This window comes from Drosophila ficusphila, unplaced genomic scaffold (genome assembly GCF_018152265.1).
Source record: "Drosophila ficusphila isolate 14025-0441.05 unplaced genomic scaffold, ASM1815226v1 contig_414, whole genome shotgun sequence".
NCBI classification, from domain to species: domain Eukaryota; kingdom Metazoa; phylum Arthropoda; class Insecta; order Diptera; family Drosophilidae; genus Drosophila; species Drosophila ficusphila.
Genome location: NW_025064328.1, coordinates 22,282,130 through 22,304,356, shown reverse-complemented (window position 1 = coordinate 22,304,356; position 22,227 = coordinate 22,282,130). Strand labels below are relative to the sequence as shown.

The 22,227-nt window shown below is 41.9% G+C and overlaps 2 protein-coding genes across 5 annotated transcripts in view; one reads left to right on the top strand and one right to left on the bottom strand.

Moving 5' to 3' along the window:
* The window catches only part of LOC108101621 (inactive dipeptidyl peptidase 10), a 319,002-nt gene that overhangs the window by 40,348 nt on the left and 256,427 nt on the right, over window positions 1-22,227 (top strand). The gene's annotated exons all lie outside the window — the stretch shown is intronic.
* LOC108094488 (60S ribosomal protein L10a-2-like) lies at window positions 18,157-18,910 on the bottom strand. The gene has a single exon (XM_017195077.2). The coding sequence runs from the start codon at window positions 18,802-18,804 to the stop codon at window positions 18,157-18,159; it is 648 nt and encodes a 215-aa protein (XP_017050566.1). The 5' UTR covers window positions 18,805-18,910.

Genomic DNA, 22,227 nt, shown 5'->3' with positions numbered 1-22,227 from the left:
CCGATGGCGAAGGAGACTTGGAGACTGCCCTTGACAGCCGAGCGATCGATACAGCGATTGGCGGCGTTGCGGGGAAGGCGGCTGACGGAGTCGCTGGATGGGCGATCGACGAGAAATCCCGGGCATCTCGTGCAGGTGGAGCAGCGTATGATGGTCCTGCCCGCACTTTTTGCCCCCCGGAGTGCTGATGAGAACGGCGCGGAGCCGCTTCTCCGTGCTGAGCCTGAGGAAACGGTTGCACTTCCGTAGAGGATGGATTCCCCGACAGACTCGGCAGCGGTAGGGTCGAGTACCTCGTGAACGTCTGTCGTCCAAAGTTTGGGAGCTGCGAGGAAGCGGAGCCATGGTTTTGATCCTTAAAAACAAATATATATTGGGTTGGCAAGAAAGTCATGTCGTTTTTTTCAATATTTTCAAAGATGATTTATTTATATCAGGACTTATAATTAATCAATTATGTATTGGCCGTTTTGTTCGACCACTAATGACCATCTCTCGGGCAGCTGCATAATTCCGCGCTCGAAGAACTTTTGGTCTTTTCCAGCAAAGAATCGAGACAAGTGGTTTTCGACAGCCTCATCTGAATCAAAGTTTTTACCATTCAAAGAGTTTTGAAGAGAGCGAAACAAATGGTAATCTGAAGGTGCTAAGTCCGGACTATAAGGTGGATGTGGTAGCACTTCCCAATTCAGCTGCGTTAATTTTTGCCGAGTGACCAAAGATGTGTGGGGTCTAGCGTTGTCATGTTGAAAGACTATACCCTTGCGATTAGCTAGTGCCGGCTCCTTTTCTTTAATCTTTTCCGCCAAATTGGATAGCTGGCGACAGTACACATCTGAATTGATGGTTTCATTCCGTCCCAGCAGCTCAAAGTGCACTACACCCTTCCAATTCCACCAAACAGACAGTATAACTTTCCTCTGATGGATATCGGCCTTTGATGTGGATTGGGCTGGCTCATCTTTCTTGCTCCATGATCTTTTTCGTTGGACATTATTGTAAACAACCACCTTTTCGTCGCCAGTAATGATCCGCTTCAAAAAAGGATCGTTTTTAATCCGTTGCAGCAGAGAATAGCAGATGTTGATACGCTTAGTTAGGTGAATTTCCTTTAAGTTATGCGGAACCCAAACATCGAGCTTGCTTACGTAGCCAAGTTTCTTCCAATGGTTTTCAACCGTTGTATGCGACACTTTGAGCTTCTCTGACATCTCCCGCGTTGAATAACGCCGGTTTTCATCCAGCAAATCCTGAATTTGTTCGTCAAAAACGGCCGATGGTCGACTAGAACGTGGGGCGTCTTTAACTCCAAAATCTCCAAGCCTGAATTTGGCAAACCAGCGCTGACATTGGCGATCACTCATGGCATCTTTACCATACACTTCGCACAATTTTTCGCGAGCTTCGACCGCTTTTTTTCTTTTCGGAAGTAAAAAAGCAAAATATGCCGAAAATGCTCACTTTGGTCCTCCATGTTTAATTTGCTATAGCTTCCACAAATGTTATCGAATAATTACCAAATTTTCGTCGATAGTACCTACGACAATAAGCTTTAAAAAGATACTAAAAAGTGTGACCCTGGTGCTCGATTAGTCGTAAATAAATTAGATTAAAAACGATTACTAGAAAAAACGACATGACTTTCTTGCCAACCCAATATATGCGAATTTAGTATCAATTGTGAACGGATTTTGAAGCATAAGGACAGAAGGCATAGGAAGGAGTACTAGAATGAGGACAGAATGGAAGTGCGGAAGTTGCCTTGTCCTCCTTAGGAAGAAGTACTAGTTTGTGGATGGGACGTGTTATAGTCCCTCGAGTAGTAAGGACCTCTACTACGCGAACTCTACTATCGGCTCCAGGAAGAACAGATACAACTCTGTATCTGTATCCGCCATTCGTTTGATGACATATTGTTTTCTTTGACGACCACCATTTCATCGACTTGGATATCTCTAGAAGAATTCTGCCACTTATTGCGCTTGTGAAGTTCCTTTAAGTACTCCTCTTTCCATCGCGCACTGAACTGCTGATGCAGGGCCTTTAGGTGTTGCGAGCGATTTATAATCGACTGAGCTTCGCCCTTAATTTCGGGCTGTGGAAAGCAATGGTCCCCCAATCAGAAAGTGGCCTGGCGTCAATGCCAATAACTCAGAAGGATTTTTGGACATGGGAGACAGCGGCCTGGAATTGAGGCATGCTTCAACTTTGGCGAGAAGCGTGGCGAACTCTTCAAACGTGTACTTCCGACTTGACGTCGACTTGTAGAAGAGTGCCTTAAAGCTTTTTACTCCAGCCTCCAACAATCCTCCCATATGTGGAGCCCCTGGTGGAATGAACCGCCACAAAAGTCCCTGATGGTTATAGGTTTCAGTTACAGACTCTTTGATCGTCTGCATGAAATCCCGAGAAAGTAGAGTCGCTGCCCCCACAAAGGTTTTGCCATTATCCGAATGGACCCGCTGAGGACAACCTGTTCTCGCTACGAATCGGGCAAATGCGCCGAGGAACTTCTCTGTTGTCAGGTCGGACGTAGGCTCTAAATGGATAGCCTTCGTGGAAAAACACACAAACATATCACTTGGTAATAAGGCATGCTCTCCCAGTATAGTTTTTTATTTCAAACGGGCCTGAATAATCAATGCCCGTATACGTAAATGACCTGGAAAAGGAAACTCGATCGGTCGGAAGATCGCCCATTAATTGCTTCTGTACTCTCTTCTTGTAAATAGTGCACACCTTACCGGAGTTCAGCACAGCTTTTACCAGATTCTTAATTTTAGGAATCCAATACTTCGATCGGATGAGGCGTACCGCGAGTTGGTTGCCGCCATGCAGGGAAATCTGGTGTGAAAAAAGGACGAGAAGACGAGCTAACCGACAGTTGTATGGCAGTATAATAGGATGCCGCTCGTCATACTAAAGGGCCGTTGATGCTGTAATGCGACCACATGCCCTTAACAGGCCTTGTTGGTCTAGAAATGGAAACAGGTTGGCTATCGGGCTGGAAACTGGAATCGGACTCTTATCGCTTAGGAATTTGAGCTCTTGGGTGTATTCTCCCCGCTGAGCATATCGAATAAGGACTCTTTCAGCTTCTCGGACCTTTTCCTTAGTAGGTCGATCAGCAGCGTCCCTCGGCATCTTGCGGCATCGTTGAATGAACCGTAATAAGTACGCAAGGACCCGCAGAGCATTGTCCAACGTGGAGAATCGTTCCAGCAAATCTTCGGATGGGGCCTTTGCGAAATTGTCCTTCACAGCACGCTGCTCTAAGTCTGTAACTGGAGTTCCAAGCTCCCGTGTTGGCCACGTGTCCTTTGGCTGTTGTAACCAGTCCGGTCCTTCCCACCAGAGTTGGCTATGAACAAGCTCCCGCAGTGACACGCCTCGACTGGCCAGGTCCCTGGAATCGTGCTCAGATCGCACATGCGCCCAATGCTAGTAATCTTGGTCACTCGATTGGCTTCAAACCTGGTCCAGTGGCATGTCGGCTTATTCAACCATGCGAGGACGATGGTGGAATCAGCCCAGCAGAAATCGTCGGAATTGGAAATTGGCATATTCGGAAAGATAGGTGCAATCATCTTTGACAACACAGCTCGAGCTGTGGAAGGGACGCCGTTTTAACAGGGGCGACTCGGGTTTTGGCGGTAAGCAGACGGGTCATAATGTTGTGGACTACTTCCACCCGCAAGTATTATATATAGCGGCCCCATATGCCTTCTGCGACGCATCACAAAACCCCTTAACCTCTGGCTGGAAACCAACCCACCTTGGAATACGGATCTGCTCAAGCTCGGAGTAGCTGCTCAAATGATTCATTTCTGTGGGGATATTTTCATCCCAGCCCAACTCCTCCAACCAAATCTCTAGCATAAAGAGCTAGCGGACAATAATAAGCGGGGACAGCCATCCGGCTGGGTCAAAAGCTTCGCAATTTGGGAAAGAACCTCTCTCTTCGTATGAGTGGATTTAATCGAAACTTAAACAAAATAGAACTCGTCCGTGGTCGCGTTCCACCGAACACCATGTGTTTTGGCAAAGCTTTCGGAATGAAGATCGCGAAAGTCTTCGTGGAGTAGATACTCTTTTGGGATATCTTCGAGTATGCTCTTCTGGTTGGCTGTCCACTTACTCATTGGGAACCTGGCGTGTTCATCTTATCCCAAGTCGGAATGTCGGACTTGGATGAAAGGGACTGCTTCCATAAGGAGAGGGTCAGTTTTGGTAATCTACTGGCGCACAGGTATACCAGGAGACAGTCCCAGTTCTCTGTGGTAATGTTGGAATGAGCCAGAGCGATCAAACACCCTTGGATTGTGCTCTGAAGATCTTTCAGAGCCTGGCCTGATTCGGAACTGACGGACCCCAAGTTAAAAAGGAGTTTGAGTTGGCTGTTTACTAGCAATCTCTTATTTTCGAAACGGACTCGAAGCGCTGCCCATGCTGAATCGAAACCCTCATTTGTGAGAGGGGACTTGGCTACGATTACCTTGGCCTTGCCGCTAGTTTTAGCGTTGAGATAAAAAAGTTTTTCGACCGGTGTCTCCTCCGCTCCTTCAGTCGTAATGCTGGAAATCGTGTCTAGACACGATTCGAATTCTTTTTCGGCTTTTTCCCAGAGTGAGCGGACTTGTTCCTTACGGACTTTGCAGGTTTGGACTGACGGAGCTAACTGCCCTGGAGTTTCTATGGTCGCTCTGAAATGGCTCATGCGGTCGGACACCGTTATGAATCGCGCGAGGGCTGCAATTGCAACGTCGTTGCTCATTTTTGCCTGAGAACGAGTTGCCAGCGACTTTACGGACTCGGTCTGGATCTGTGACCTAACCTTAGGCGTGAGCGACAATCGTTTCTGATTGCTCGTAGGAACAGACAACTTCTTGTCGCCTTCTTGGGTGGCTAATGAAGTTTCGCTCTTTGCGTTCGTTATTGATTTTGGAGCTACTGTGCTTGAGGTTCGCGCGCGATGAGATGCGGAAAGCGATCGCGTTTTATTTGCAGACTGAACCAATAACTTTGTTCTATCTCCTGGCATTCCAGAAATCAGGTTAACTGGGAAAACCTGGATGGCTTTGTAGAAATTAGACCCGCCCGGAAAAGTCTGTCCTGGAATGTGGTTCCGCTGTTGCGGATGACCGGGGTGGATTTGAAATGAAACGGATCGATGAAATCGATTCAGGTGCGGCCCCAAAATATCGAAAACTCTAATAGCGGAATGTCAACAATGTCAATGTATGCGACGCGAAAAAAAATCGTAAGGAATTAATTTGATTTTGTTTAAAAAAAAAAAAAAAAAATTAATATATCGCAGTGGCTACTTCGTTTCCTCGTTATTGACAATTGCAAGCGGTCCGCTTGTGTTCGCTCTTAGCGTTGCAGCTCCGGTCTACTTTTGGAATTTGTAGAAACGGAACAGTTGTACAAATTTAAAAGTTTTAGGAACAACTGCTTGATGTGTGAGTAAATAACGAAAATTCAAAAAAAATGTTCTGCAAGATATTTGCAGTGTGCGAAATAGCGAAATATATGTGTTTAAAATTTAAATTGTATGTTTTATATTTGGAAATTATAAATGATGTGGGCTGTATTGTAGATGTCGCTTTCGAAATGTTTGTAGGGTGTACCTCGAAGGAACTTACGTCTGTATCGTGCTTTTGTATGGTCATATGTACGTACATACATTGATAAGCACCCTGCAGTTCTGGCTGTCACCTGGTGACTCGTGTCACTTAAGCAATCGTGTGTGTAGAAAAGGAAAAGGGATATTCCTAAGTTTTCCTCTCTTTCTCACTCTTATAATACGAATCGGTGCTTGCATCCGACGGCGGCCCGACTCCAAATTTGTCTTCGTTTTTTTTTTATTGCAATGTTGTCATTCTCCGTTAGAAACAAAAATTTGGGTTTCGATGGGAAATATGGCTGAGGAGCGCTCGTCTTATGTATACTCTTTTGATGCTAAAGTTCTTCATATCTTAGGTATAATATATATATATATGTATTTATATATATATAAACTGCAGGGCATGCATCTGGATTATATGTGTGTATGTAAGTATGTACCCTGCAGTACCAAAAGTGGCTTTTCGTCGATGAAATGGACGACGACCCACCGATGACAGGGGAAGCTGCCACTGGTGGCTATCCGATGACATTTCATATAGACATTTGTATGGGATCGCCGGTTTTCGTATGCATGACGCTCTGGATGACAATTTAGTCCGTTTTATCGAACGAGTCATCGGTGGCTTATACGAATTTTGTATGGAGAAAATTCGTATAAGCTATTGATGATTTCGTTGGTGACGTGGGGGAGACAATTTCATCGATGGCTTTTGGGAGTATACCCTTAGTGAAATCATTTATGTCAATGTCTAAAATGTCATCCCCAAATTCATATGAAAAACAATATATATATTTAATTCGTTTTTAATTTTATTAAAATATCTTATTTTATAACATAAGAGATAAGTTGATAAATAATATGAAATCCGAAAGTTTTTGTTTACCATTTATATGTGGTTACAAATTAAAATGGTTTCTGACGAATATTCGCAGGGCAGCGTCTGTTTTGCGTCCGTCTCCCTTGAAATTGTATAACAAATATTTTTATTATTACATATTATATATGACTTTTTTGATTTAAAAGCAAACTTACCTTGCAAACGAATATATCGGACATATGGCTGAATGTTGAAAATATTTAAGAATATTTAAATAGGTTTTTAGTTAAAAAACATACTATTTTTATAATCTTATCGACACTTACATGATTTTTAAACACTCTCCGCTGCCCGTTGTACAAATTAAGTAATTTCACAACCAATCGTCAACGCACTACGCAAAATAATGTCGCAGGTCAATTTCAATTTTCACCCTTTGCTCCGTTTTTTTTCGTTTTAGTATACCCTTCTTTTTGGGTTATAGCCGACCATAAATGACACGCGAGTTATATTATATCTATATTTGTAATCAATGTTGTGTCATGATTCAATAATTTAAATAATCTATACTAATATTATAAAGAGGTAAAATTTGTTTGTTTGTTTGTTTGTTTGTTTGTTTGTTTGTTTGTTTGCAGGGAATAGGCTCCGGAACTACTGGTCCGATTTAAAAAATTCTTTCACCGATAGAAAGCTATATTATCGTGGAGTTAAATAGGCTATAATTTATTTTGAAAAAAATTAGGGATCCGTAAGAAAATTGCAATATTGTCGCATATAAAGTGAGTTGCTACCTCATCACACTGACAAACACGCTCCCATAGCATTTTAACTCAATTTTTGTGTTCACTGTGAAATTGTGAAAAAAAAGAATTTTTATTCAATTTAAGTTGAACTGTGAAAATTATGTGGATCGTGCATTTGAGGATAAATTCACCACTCTGTCCATAGTCCAAATGCTTAGAGGACGACGTGCAAACATTGGCCGCAGACATCCAAGCTAGCAGCCAGTATATTCACAAAACTTAAGCGAAGAAAGACAAATGAGCACATGGAGATCATTAGCATCATTCAATCGCTTGGCATTCCAATATGACCCCACTGCGAACTACAGTGATAATGAAAATTTAGATATTGGACCAATGGCGACTATATACCGATATTGCAGTGTGTTAAAGTTTAAAAGAGAAACGGCAGGATTGTGCTGCGCAAGTGGAGAAGTCAAACTGGAAAAGTGTTAAATAACCATCTTTCTATACTTCCCCATATATTTGAAAAATGTTGCAACATTGACTTTTATGTTGTTAAATTGTGTTGACCAGCGAAGCGGACACAGGACCTCTAGTATATAATATATAGGTAATATATATAATATATTTATATTATGTATATATTATATTTAATATTTGAAGAACTTTAGCATCAAAAGAGTATACATAAGTCGAGCGCCCCTCAGCCATATTTCCCATCGAAACCCAAATTTTTGTTTCTAACGGAGAATGACAACATTGCCGTAGAAAAAAACGAAGACAAATTTGGAGTCGGGCCGCCGTCGGATGCAAGCAACGATTCGTATTATAAGAGTGAGAAAGGGAGGGAAACTTAGGAATATCCCTTTTCCTTTCCTACACACACGATTGCTTAAATGACACGAGTCACCAGGTGACAGCCAGAACTGCAGGGACTGTACAGTGCGTTGACTACTGCACACCAATGTTGCTGTTCTCATTAACAGCTGTACAATTATGGAATGAGTGTCAATCAAAACAGACAATATTACCCTATTCACTCACACCCAAATATACTGTGCAGAAAAAATAGTGTGCCCACTTTTACAATAAGTGATTCGTGATTTACAATAAGTAATTTGTCGTTTTGGATGCATTCATGCAGAAGTCTAATGCGTATAATTGTACTTTAAATTTGTAATTTGCAATAATTTTGGAGATTATATGTAAAGTCCACTTTACTTTGTTGGAGTATATCGTTGTATAAATGTGCAACGCGAAGGGAAGTGTGTGAATGTTTCTCCTTACGTACATACGTTGAGATGGTCGGGCATATGTACGTACATCAAACAGTGTGCATCTGGATTATATGTGCGTATGAGCACGAATATGTACAGAAATGGGGAAATATGAAGAGCAGAGCCGGAAAATGGCGATCGTATGAAGATGGAAATGGCAATACGAAAAAGAAGCCGGAATATGGCGATCGTATGCACAAATGGAAATGGCCGATCAGACAGATATAAGAAAATTGGGTTCTTGGAATATATCTGACTGGTCGGCAATGGAAATATGGAATAATCATACTTATCTTGATTGAATTGACGAGGAAAATCCGCCGGTTGAACGCTGGTACTTGGAATTTCTTATCCTCAGCTGGAATTACCGGCTCGAAGGACCATGAAAATGTAGTGGGGCGGGTCTTCCAGTGGGGGTGGAAATTTCAAGCGCCGCTTGGAGAGCGGAGTGTAGACTCTTAACAGTGCGAGAGAGGGAGATGCGAGCGATCTGGAAGAACTGCTCTCACGGCTGTTAAGGTTCCAAGGCCGGTTGAAAGGGAACTGGAAAGCGCCGCTTTGGCCCGAACAGTACAGATTACGGACTTTTAGACTCTGGCGCGTCAATTAGTTGTGTCGGAGAATATTTAGCCAGTGACATAATTGAGAATATAAAATATAAGGCCGTAAAATTCAGCGCATCAACTGCTGATGGGAAATCTCAGCAGATAGTTGGTCATTTGGAAGTTAATGTAGAATATAATAATATTACAAAAACTTTGAGAATTTTTATAGTACCGTCCCTGAAGCAGAACTTGTATTTAGGCATTAAGTTCTGGAAATATTACGATCTGCTTCCCAAATGTCTAAATTTATCCGCGTTAGATGCCGATCATGACCGCAAAATAAATGCTGAGCAGCACCTTCTGTCGAAAATGGATAAGGCGAAATTAATGAATGTGATCAACTGTTTTCCGTCATTCAATCAAGAGGGTCTCGGCAGGACCAATTTGATGTAATCGCAATCGATGTTGGTTCGGCCAAATCTATAAAACAACGGTATTTTCCTGTCTCACCCGCGGTCGAAAAGGCCATGTATGCCGAGATCGACAGAATGTTACATTTGGGAGTCATAGAGGAATCAGAAAGTTCGTGGTCTACCCCAATCGTGATGGTGACAAAACCCGGAAAAGTTAGGATCTGCCTAGATTGTCTTAAGGTGAATAGTTTCACCGAAAATGATATCATACCCCCTTCCGCAAATAGCTGGCATTTTAAGTCGTTCGCCTGAAGCAGAATTCATATCCAGCCTTGATCTTAAGTATACCTATTGGCAGGTACCTCTAGAAGTTTTATCGAGAGACAAGACGGCATTTACTGTTCCTGGTAGACCGCTTTATCAGTTTAAGGTTATGCCTTTCGGGTTGAGTGTGTGACAAGGTTGTACCAGCTCATCTTAAAAAGAGATGTTTATTTACCTCGACGATTTATTAGTGGTTTCTTCCAGTACTTCTCGAAGCTCTAAGAGAGATAGCTCTGCATATAAAGCTTTCTGGTTTGACGATCAACAAAGGCAAAAGTCATTTCTGCATGCTTCGAGTGAGATATCTAGGTCATATAATTGGCGATGGTGGAATATGCACCGATACCAAAGACTTTACGCAGTCTTCGAAGTTTTATGAGCTTATGTGGGTGGTATCGAAAGTTTGTTCCGAATTTTGCCCCGCTCTGAGCTCTTTTGACAGATTCGATGACCACGAAACGAAAGTTCAGTTTGACCAACGAAACAAGGCTCCAGTCTTATGTCGTCTCGATTTTGAGAAACCATTAGCGATACATTGTGATGCAAGCAAAACAGGTATAGGAGCAGTATCAGTAAAGGTGTCTGAAGAGGGAAACGAGCGATCTATTGCTTTTATTTCAATAGATCACCTCATTAAGTGGCTGATGTCCAATCACGACCTAAATTCACGTCTAGCTCGATGGGCTTTGTCATTACAAAGATATGATTTTTCAATTGAACATCGAAAGGGGTTCTCTTAATGTCGTTCCCGATTCTCTTTCCTGCGTCAACGAAGACGTAGTGGCCGCTTTAGACTTACGCGAACGATTTTTGGTTGACATGAACTCAGAATATTTCAAATCAGCCGAGTTTGTATGTTTCGCAGAAAATGTTAAAGCGAATCAAGAAAATTTTCCCGATCTTAAGTCTGACAGTTGTTATGTTTATTGGAAAGCCGAACATTTAAGAGGCGAGCAATTCCACAATGAGTATGCCTGGAAGCTCTGGGTACCCAAAGAATTGGTTCCAGAAATCCTTTCACGAGCTCACAATAATCCTTTATCGTCTCACGGTGGCATACACAAAACGATCGAGAGAATAAGACGTTACTATTTGTGGCCTGGGTTGGTGCCAGATGAAGTCTTATATAAATGCCTGCGAAGTGTGGAAAACCACTTAAGCGGCAAACAGTGCACTGCGACCCCCATTAGGAAAAGCTCCGGAAAGTCAACGATTTTCTTGGACACTATCCCAGGTCTAGAAGTGGAAATATCGGTATATTTATTTTTCTCGACCATTTTTCTAAATACGTATTTCTCAAACCTGTAAGGATAATCGATACAAGTGCTATTTTAAAGTATTTAGAAGGCGAGTTGTTTATGGCCTATGGGATGCCTGAAACCGTGGTGTCTAATAACGGCTCTCAATTTCGTTCGCATGCTTTTCAAAAATTAATGCAGAAATACGGCATTACGCATACGCTGAATGCCGTCCATTTGCCTCAAGCTAATGCTTCCGAGCGCGTTAATCGATCTGTTATTTCTGCGATTAGAGCATATCTACGACCTGACCAAAAGGATTGGGAAGAATATCTCAATGCAATTTGTTGCGCTTTACGATCGTCAGTTCATGCTAGTTTAGGAACCTCTCCTTACTACATGGTCTTTGGGCAACATATGATAACATCCGGTAGTACATTTTTCTTGTTAAGGAAGTTAAATTTGTTAGATGATCACTCTCATAAATTCAGGATTCATTTGAAATAGTTCGGGGAAAGCTCGAAATTTAATGTAGGTAAAGCACGACATCAATGAAAAGCGATATAATCTCCGGTCTAGAAATGTGTCTATTGAAGAAGAACAATAAGTTTTTCGTAGAAACATTTAAACAGAGCTGTTTTTTAGTCCAGTTATAACGTTAAATTCGGCCATTTTTCTGTGAAAGTGAGGGTCCGTAAAAAGTTAGGAAATTCATATTACACATTGAAAGACTTACAAGGTCGAATTTTAGGTACCTATCATGCAAAAGACATTCGAAAGTAATGTGTCTTCAGTCGGTATCAGTCTAAAGTGCAAGGAACCTCTAGCCTGATTTTCCAGGGGGCTTTGAAGCGGCGCCTGAAGAACGTTTTTACAGTTCAGGCTAAGTGTATGCTCTAAATGACGGGTTTCGTTAGCTTAGCTTTAGAAACTAGCTAAACCCCGTAAGCCTAGCTTAGGAAACTAGCTAGATGCATTCTTAAATTATAGCTGGTAAAGATTGGTTTTAGAAAACGCTAAATTGGAAGGTTGCCAAATGTTAGTTCGTGACTATCGCGTCAGCTGGTTCAGGGAGGTTTTGGAAAGCTCCAACTTTCGCATATAGTCTCACCACCAGCTGCAATTGCATTTCCGACTACAGCCTAGGTCAAGAATTTTTGAATCGGATCTATTTCTTTTCAATTTAACCTTCGCGGCGTGCAGATGCACCTAATTTTGTGATTCCGAAATAATTAAAGTTTTGCAAAAAAAGTGGATTAGTGACAAAAATTTCTCTGGGAATATTAAACCCCCCACGTACGTCTTCAGCGAGGCTGCTGACTGCCAAGAGGGAGTTCTATTTCTTCTGGATTTTTAACAAAATTTCGACCTGGAGAAGCAGCAGTATATTTTTCACGAGCCACCAGATATTTTGAGGGCACAGTCGTCAGGTTAGTTAATAACATATATTTTTTATTGGTGCTGACCGCGCTCGTTGATCCCCAGATTGTGCTCGCAAGCTGTAAATAAGTAGATGTCTCCGGGAGCCAAACTCTAGTTTAAATATTTGCGCATAACCTCAAGACACACATAGCTACCAGGGAACACCTCCTCAGGTTAAAATGCGCGCATAACCTCAAGACACACATAGGCGCATGCGCGGATATCTCCGGGAGCACCCCAATTTAGATGTGCGTACTTCGGCATAGAGATGCGCACCTAACTTCATGCCGCACATAAAGGCATAGGCACCCATCCAGGCAGGGGGGATGGGGGAGAGCATATATGGCAGGGGGGATGGGGGAGAGCATATAAGGCAAAGTGTCTGACTGCATTCAATTTGGTGAATGCCAGCATGATCCTTATCACTGATCTCCTCAAGCCGATGCACTACCTTCACGTGGTTCTCCCTGGATTGCCATTCGACATCCGTTGAGTAGCAAACTAAAGCGCGCGACAAGAGTCCTAGCTTCTCAAACTAGGTTGTGGCGTAGGACTTGAAATCCACCCATGGAAAAAGCAAAACTCAATGAAAGAAGCAGAAGAAGCCTCGGAACGGGACCGATTTAACGTTGACGACCATGGCAAACGAAAAAGGACAATGATTTGAGAGTATGCACGTGGAATGTACGAACACTGTACAGACCAGGTGCTGCTCAACAACTAGCAGATACCCTCAAAAAATGTAGGGCCGATATCGCTGCTATTCAGAATATGCGATGGATAGGGCAAGGTTGCATTAAGAAGAAGGACTGCGACATTTACTACAGCTGCCATCCAGAAAGGCATGAATTTGGCTGTGGCTTCGTTGTTGGCGCCAGACTGCGGCGCCAAGTCTCTCACATTACTGCCAAATTCTGCAACTCAGCCTGATATGCGCGCACGCTCCAACCGAAGAAAAAGACGATATAACCAAGGATACTTTCTATGCGGAGCTCGATCGAGCTTACGGCCGCTGCCCTTCTCATGACATTAAAATCCTCCTTGGGGACTTTAATGCCAAGGTTGGGCGAGAAGACATCTTTGGTGCCACCGTCGGGCGATTTAGTCTACATGAGACCACCTCGAGCAATGGTCTCAGATTAATAGGCTTTGCTGCAGCGCATAATATGGTAGTTCGTAGTACTGGGTTCTGTCATTTGGACATACATAAGGCGACGTGGCTCTCTCCCGATCGACTGACCAGAAATCAGATCGATCATGTTGTGATCGATGCAAGGCATGCATCTAGTGTACTCGACGTGCGATCCTGTCGGGGTCCCAACATCGACTCCGATCATTATCTTGTTGCAGCTAAGATTCGCACACGGTTATGTGTTGCGAAGGTTGCACGTGAAGGACTGCTGAGAAGGCTGGACATCGGAAAGCTGCAATCACAACAGACAAGGGATGCATTCTCCACTCAAGTCTCTGGCCTATTGAGCCGAACAACTCCAACACCTGAAGACATCAGCGATCAGTGGGCGCTCATATCCCACTCCCTGCGAACTTCCGCAGAAGAAGTCTTTGGATTCCAGCGCCCCCCAACAAGGAATCCATGGTATGACCAGGAGTGTCGGGACGCAACAGCTGCAAAAGACGCCGCCTACCGAAGAACACTGCAAGCTGGGGCTACACGGGCTGTTGTTGAGGTCTGTTAGGTGGCTCTGGCACGGGCTATGAAGATTATGATCCACAAACCCCAATCTATGGTACTGATATAGATTTACCGACCCCAAGCCATGCCGAAGTCAAGGATGCAATCCAACGACTCAAAAACAATAAATCTGCAGGTGCTGATGGCCTGCCGGCTGAATTGTTTAAGGCAGCTGGTGATATGTTGGTAGGGAGCATGCACCAACTAATCAGCAAGATATGGCGTACGGAGAGCATGCCCGAAGATTGGAACCTCAGCATGATCAGTCCTGTCCTGAAGAAGGGTGATGCCACATTGCGCACCAATTACCGTGGCATAAGTCTTCTTCCAGTCGCATACAAGGTTCTTTCGAGCGTACTGTGTGAAAACCTGAAACCCCATGCCGAAGCACTGATTAGACCTTATCAGTGCGGGTTCAGGCCTGGCAAATCCACTATTGACCAGATTTTCACCTTGCGCCAAATCCTGGAGAAGTCCTATGAGAACCAGATCGACACCCATCATCTATTCGTCGATTACAAGGCTGCATTCGATAGTCCCCGGCGAGATCGCCTATATGCCGCCATGTCTGAGCTTGCTATACCAGCAAAGCTGATACGGCTTTGCAGGATGACATTGAGCAACCCCATCAGCTCTGTCAAGGTAGGAAACGACCAATCCGAAACCTTTAGTACCAAGTGTGGTCTCAGACAAGGTGACTCGCTATCTTGCATGCTCTTCAATATTCTAATGGAGGTATTGTAAGGAAGGCTGGTGTGCATCGGACGGGCACGATTCTGTCAAACAGGTGTGTCCAACTCCTTGGTTACGCTGATGATATTGATATCATTGGCCGAACCAAGCGTGATGTTACAGCAGCCTTTGGTGCTATTGAAAAAGAGTCGGCTAAATTAGGACTAGCAGTGAACATGGACAAGACAAAGTTTATGGTGTGCTCAAGCAGAGAATCGCGGCGTCTTGATTCTCAGCTGACTGCAGACAGCTATAGCTTTGAGTCCGTCAAGGAATTCATCTACCTTGGCACTGCAATAACTAGTACAAACGATGTCAGCCTAGAGATTAAGCGGAGAGTCACACTTGCCAACAGGTGTTACTTTGGGCTCAGTAGGCATTTCAACAGTAGAGCTCTCTCTCGACAGGCAGAAATAACACTCTACTCTTATATGGCGCGGAGTGCTGGACAGTGGTGCAATCCGATGCAGCCGCTCTTGGAGTGTTCGAGAGAAAGATTCTCCGCAAAATCTTTGGTCCGATTTGCGTTGGCGATGCCTATCGCATTAGATGGAACCACGAGCTGTATGAGCTGTACGGGGATGTTGATGTAGTCAGTCGAGTTAAAATTCACAGACTCCGCTGGCTGGGTCGCATCGCCCGTATGGAAGAAGACGCTCCGGCCCGTAAGGTGTTTGATGCGGTAATTGTCGGGAAACGGAGGAGAGGACGACCCCGGATGCGTTGGCAAGACCAGGTGATGGAAGCCCTGTCTACATCCGGTGCTGCCAACTGGAGAAGGCGCGCCCAGGACAGGGATGCGTGGAGGCAAATCGTGCAACAGGCTGTGACCCGTCAAGGGTTGTGATGGCCAATTATTATTATTACCCATTCAGGCAGCAGTTTTCTTCGGCGATCAACAGTGAGACGCAATTAATGGGAAATTAGCATATCTTCAGCCTGCGTATTTAGTTTCAACAAAACATTTTCGCCACCTTTGAATTATTTTCTTTTCGAAAAATGACTAAACGAAAGTTCGAAACCTAACCTGCGAAATTCAATAATAACTTTATTAGCCAGTTTTAATAATATAATAATTTTCTTAAGATTTTAACAATTTAAAATAATTAAAATATTGTGGTGAGGCGCGTTTAAAATATCGGGTAAAAAAAAATGTTGAAAATTTGAATATTTTCCAAACAGTTTCGCTGTAAATTGCAGTGTGAAAGTCATTACATAACCTGGTGGTATTACATAACCTGCCAGCAATTCCTTTTCAGCACACCGCGCCGGGAGATCGATTTTTCGCCGATGGATGCCATGAGTCTTTAACAACGTTTGTTTAATTTCACACCATATTTATACGAAGCAGAAAGTCCCAAGAAATTATATGAATGAATTCTATTTTTCCCGAACATTTTAACGTAACTCTAAACCATTTAAAACTCTAATTTAAAATATTATAAGAAAAATTGTAATACTAATTGATGAAAGACATTGTTTAAATAATCGACCTAAGTCAAAAATCAAAATTTATTATTATTGAAAAGCGTTTTAAAAGAGAGCAACATAAATCAATCAAAATCATGTATTTATCTACGAATATTATTTACTTAAAATCCCTAGGCTTAATTAAAATTTTTATATATTTACCAAGACACCAAGACTCGTGCAACAGGCTGTGACCCGTCAAGGGTTGTGATGGCCAATTATTATTATTACCCATTCAGGCAGCAGTTTTCTTCGGCGATCAACAGTGAGACGCAATTAATGGGAAATTAGCATATCTTCAGCCTGCGTATTTAGTTTCAACAAAACATTTTCGCCACCTTTGAATTATTTTCTTTTCGAAAAATGACTAAACGAAAGTTCGAAACCTAACCTGCGAAATTCAATAATAACTTTATTAGCCAGTTTTAATAATATAATAATTTTCTTAAGATTTTAACAATTTAAAATAATTAAAATATTGTGGTGAGGCGCGTTTAAAATATCGGGTAAAAAAAAATGTTGAAAATTTGAATATTTTCCAAACAGTTTCGCTGTAAATTGCAGTGTGAAAGTCATTACATAACCTGGTGGTATTACATAACCTGCCAGCAATTCCTTTTCAGCACACCGCGCCGGGAGATCGATTTTTCGCCGATGGATGCCATGAGTCTTTAACAACGTTTGTTTAATTTCACACCATATTTATACGAAGCAGAAAGTCCCAAGAAATTATATGAATGAATTCTATTTTTCCCGAACATTTTAACGTAACTCTAAACCATTTAAAACTCTAATTTAAAATATTATAAGAAAAATTGTAATACTAATTGATGAAAGACATTGTTTAAATAATCGACCTAAGTCAAAAATCAAAATTTATTATTATTGAAAAGCGTTTTAAAAGAGAGCAACATAAATCAATCAAAATCATGTATTTATCTACGAATATTATTTACTTAAAATCCCTAGGCTTAATTAAAATTTTTATATATTTACCAAGACTCTTTTATAAAATTTTATTTCCTAATATTTCTATTATTATCTTTCTCACTTTATTCTACATATTATTATTACAACGCATATCTGGATTATTTATAAACATGTTTACATATACCTCTCTCTTTATATATTTGTGAATTTTCTCAATTAAATAATGGAAAATTAAACGATTTAACTACTGTACTCAGCTGATGTCTTGACAGTCATAGGGTATACAAGGGATCACCAGAGTCATGCTCTAGCGGTAGGTGATCATAGGTAGGGCGGGCAACATGCGTACCCAATTATATCCGGGTTTTGCTAATATCGAATCTCTCTTTCTTTTCCTTTCACATATCCTTATGCATTCTTTCTTCTTCTTTTTTTTCGCTCAATTCGTAATCTTAGTAATAGTAATGCGTAGACAGCGTCCAGATCTGTACAAGCAAGACCACCACTATACTATAGCGTGGCCCGGAGATACAGACCCTTGGAAGTCTCACCGCTTCTACTTTAGTTGAACGTTACACGTTAAAGGGTCTGATGTGTCTCCTTCACTGCGTTGCAAACTTCTGACTGAAATTATAATAGCCTTTTGCTCTGCAAGGGTATAAATACGAAAACATCATTTTTTTTTTATCGGACAAGCATAATTTTTGGTATATAGAGTTTTCTAATGACTCTCGAATTTCGAATTTTCTTTTCATAAAAACCTGACGAGTGAATCATATAGCTGTCAGATGAACAAACGTCGAAAATATAACCGATGAATATAATAGCTTCGATGTTTTTTTTTTTTTTTTTTTTTAATTCATTGTAAAAATGTAGGCTTTCATTTATTTCAAAATGTTACAAAAGATCAACCAAATCTAATAGAGACGCTTGGGTGGACCCATGGAGGACTTGACGTGCAGGGAGCACACGTTCTGCCAGTTATTCATCAGCAGCGAGACCAGGAAGTTGATAGACAGGTTGACGTTCTGGGCCAGCTCGTCGGACTTCATGCCCACGTGGCCAACGGCGACCGATAGGCAGAGCACCTTCTTCATCTGGAACTTGATGGTTGACTTGACCTCCTCGGTCTTGCCGATCATGGACTTCTGTTGCGACAGCAGGACAGGGCCGGCCTTGTTCAGACCAGGGCCGAGCAGACGGGGAATCTCCTTGATCAGCGACTCGGAAGCCAAGAAGGCGTCGTACGACTTGCCTAGATTCTTCACCAACTTCTTGTTCTTGTTCAACTTTTTTAGGGCCTCGGCGTCCATGAAGTCAACGTTGTTGGCCTTGGCCTCGTCGCAAGGCTGCTGATCACCAAGGATGCACACCTTCATCTTAGGACTGGGGATATGCTTCAACTTGAAGGTGCCGGAGAAACGCTTGTCCTTCTGGGGATCGTAGTTCTTCAGGCCGATCTGCAGTTCCACTGTCTCGAGGAAACCGCGCTTCTTCTTGGCCGAAGCCTCCAGGAGTCGATTGACCCCCACGTACAGCGTATCACGCGAAACTTTTGATGCCATCCTAACTGTTCAACGTGCAATTTTAGCTTTTATTTATTTATAAGCTTTATATAAGCTTTGGCTTACCGAAGCTAGCTTCCTTTCTTGTTTTTAAAGGTTTACAATGCACGGAATTGACGGTTTCTATGTCAGTGTTAAAGTTCTATTTGTTTTTGCCCTAGTAACTTGCTCAATGTTCAAAAAAGCGAACAATTTTCTTAAACTGAAGCTTTTACTTCTTATTTTTTTACTTTATGTTCTATTATTTATAACCAATAAGCAAAATTATGCTCATCTTAAAAGCATTTTTCATAGAAGTTTTTATTTGATTGATCTATGATGTTTGCAAGTCAAATTTTAGGACAGATTTAAACAAATTTTTAAATAGACACTTACCGTCGATGAAATAACACTAAAATAGAATTGGAAACGGCGAATAGACACGCAAAAGGAAAACCGAAAATGTTATTGTAATTACGAAATTAGCGAATTAGCCGATTTTAAGGGCCTTTCCATAAAAAGGATTAGCATGGGAGGGTTGTAAAAACTGATTAAGAGCTAAGCATGTTAAATTTCTTTAACGCGTTGTCCATGTTAGCAGACTGACTGCTTATTTTAATATTGATAAAATATCTATTACTGATAAAACTGTCATAATAAATTTTCATATTATAAAATTTTGAAAATTTACCATTTGTTTGTAGGGAAGACACCGAATATGCCACCCTTGTAAATAACTAACGCATGAGTAGGTTTAGTAAATTTAATTATTTATTAGGAGCTGAAACTCTTCGTTTTATGTTTTTTCGATATGTGCGTGAACAATGTAGGCGAGATAATTTCGTATGCTTGACTGTGCCGCCAGCCGAAAACGTGGCTTCTTTGTACAATCGTTCTCACGAGCACAGATAACATTGATAATAAAAGATAAACAAACATAAGACTAGCATGAAGAGCAGATTAGGATTATGTAACTGCAGCGGTACACCTATGTGTACTAGATGAGGTACTGGCGGTCTTCTCCGAATACACTCCCCCCGTTGGAAGAGGTACGGTTCTAACTATATGGAAATCGATGAGCAGAACGGTTTGGAGACGGCACTCTTAATGATTCCCGTAGCTGTACGTAGATACTCTGACGATGTCCAAGCGGCCGTGTTAGAGATGGAATGTGGTCCTCTTTCAACAACATGATGCCTCCGATCGCAGTCTTCAGGAAACGAAACTGGGTTTACTGGTAGAAGTCCTCAATATTCGAAGATCACTTTCCTATGGAAGTAAGAGTAAAAGAATCAATAGGATCCTGGACAATGGCAGATGAAATATATCTTTGATTTGGCAGCCTTGATATCCTTCCAGAAACGATCCAACCAAGCTTGGTGTTCTGAAGAGTTGGCAAGTTACTATCTAAATGCATTTGCCTCATGGCAATTATTAAAAAAAAAAACCGGCTCCAATTAGCAGGACAATACGTTGCGATTTATTGAAGTGAGGATCAGCGAGCGAAATGTCCTTTGAAATCCTCCATCCTGTTGCATCTATGTCGAAATGAGGGTGATAGTCGGTGATACTTGGCGTCACAACTGCTGAGAATAATGCACGATAGCTTGCATCTCGTGATTGCGCAAGAATATCGTCTGACCTATCAGACATTACAGACGATTTTCGGATCCAAGAAATGAGTGTTAGCGATGGCCTATGCTTCAAATTTAATTGACTAGTTAGGCGCGAAGTTATGAAGTTAAATTGAGAACATAAATCCAAAATAGCTCGACAAGGGACAAGCGCATCAACTCTATTTTTTAGGTAGATTATAGCAGTTGGAAGCAACATGTAGTCAGTCGGCGTAATATTTGAGGTTCTGGGTGGACGGTTTGTCAAATGAGGGTTTGTCAAATGATGATTCGACTGTGATGCAGATAAAGTAGATGGTAATGGCTGAGAGTTCAGGAGTGGGTCTGATGATAGAGATGAAAATATGCAATAATGAGTTATGCTTCATGCGACAATGTCGGTAATGAGATGCCTTGCATTGCTGCAATTGATGGCCCTTGCTAAAGCAGTTTAGGCAAAGGTGCATCTTCTTTGCTTCTCGATATCGAAGGTTCGGACTTAAATTCAAAAACCGCTAGCATTTCGGCTAATAATGATCCCGCCCATTGCAAAATAGGCATACCATACGATTTGAGTTTCTAGCAGATGCAATAAGTTCGTTTAAACTGTATCTATGCAAGTTTTTTCCCACCTGTTGGCCTGGTGTTTGGGTTACCAAGGCTAGATCCAGGTTCTCCATCATCCTACACCTCCTCTCCAAAAACGACTCCATGTCAGTCCATGTTGGAAGCTCAGTAATGAGCAAGGCCTCCTCCCATCTTTCCAGCGTCCTCTGATCCAGTTTCTGAGCGAAGATGTGAACCAGGAATCCGTCCAATATTTGTTCTGCACTGGCCAAGGTTCGGATTGCTCGTAGATGTGAGTTCATAAAGTCGCTGAGCTCCTGAAGACCCGTTGCAGATCCCTTCTCGACACTCTTCAACAGAAATATAGCATTTATATACGCCTGGAAATGTAAAACCTTATTATCAAATCGGTTGATCCAAAGCCATTTCATGGTATTGATTCGATGGTTCTAGTGAGCGAACTAGACCGTAAATATTGAAGTTTTTCGACATCACTTAGCATTAGTGCCAATATGGCTACTGTTATCCATGAAAACGTTCAATCTCCAAAGCTGGTAATCGAGGCCTTCTAGACCGCAAAGGGGCCCCAGCAAATCGCAGTTTGCATTAAGCCGCTAAGCCTCGATTTTGCTTAGCCTGCACATCAATTACGACTTCCGAAAACTCCATCCTTGTGTCATCCGTCATCTCGGCTAAGTCCAGCCTCTCAGAGGCAGAACCAAAGGCCACGTTTTGCGCTTCGATCAATTTCAACCGCGCGAGAATATCGCCTTCATCAAATTGGCTAATATTGTTGCCCACTAAATAATTTTTCACCGCGTTGATTTGCCGCAAAATGGATTGCACTTTGGCCCGAAAGAATTGGGCCATTTTGAGGCTGACTCTCGTTCACAGAATTTTGCATTTCATAAATCACAAAAAAAAAAAAAAAAAAAAAAAAGTAATTTCTGGACGAGCTACTATGCACGAATCATTCTGTGGTTTAAAGCGCGAAAATGTTAAGCACCAAGCGTCACCAAAAGGTTACGGAACTTTGTTTTGTTGTTGTTGCAAACTTGTGCACCAGCAAAAACTGAGAAACAGCGCGAAAAAAACACAAATAAAACGACCGGCTAAATGTACTTTGTATGTACATTTGTGTGTTTACCCGCAAACGACGACAAATGTTTAACCGATAACACTGTGCGACAAAATTTAACGAAATGTTTGTTTAAGTTACTTTTTTGATTGTTTTCGGTTAAGATGCATAAATTATGCACAAAAA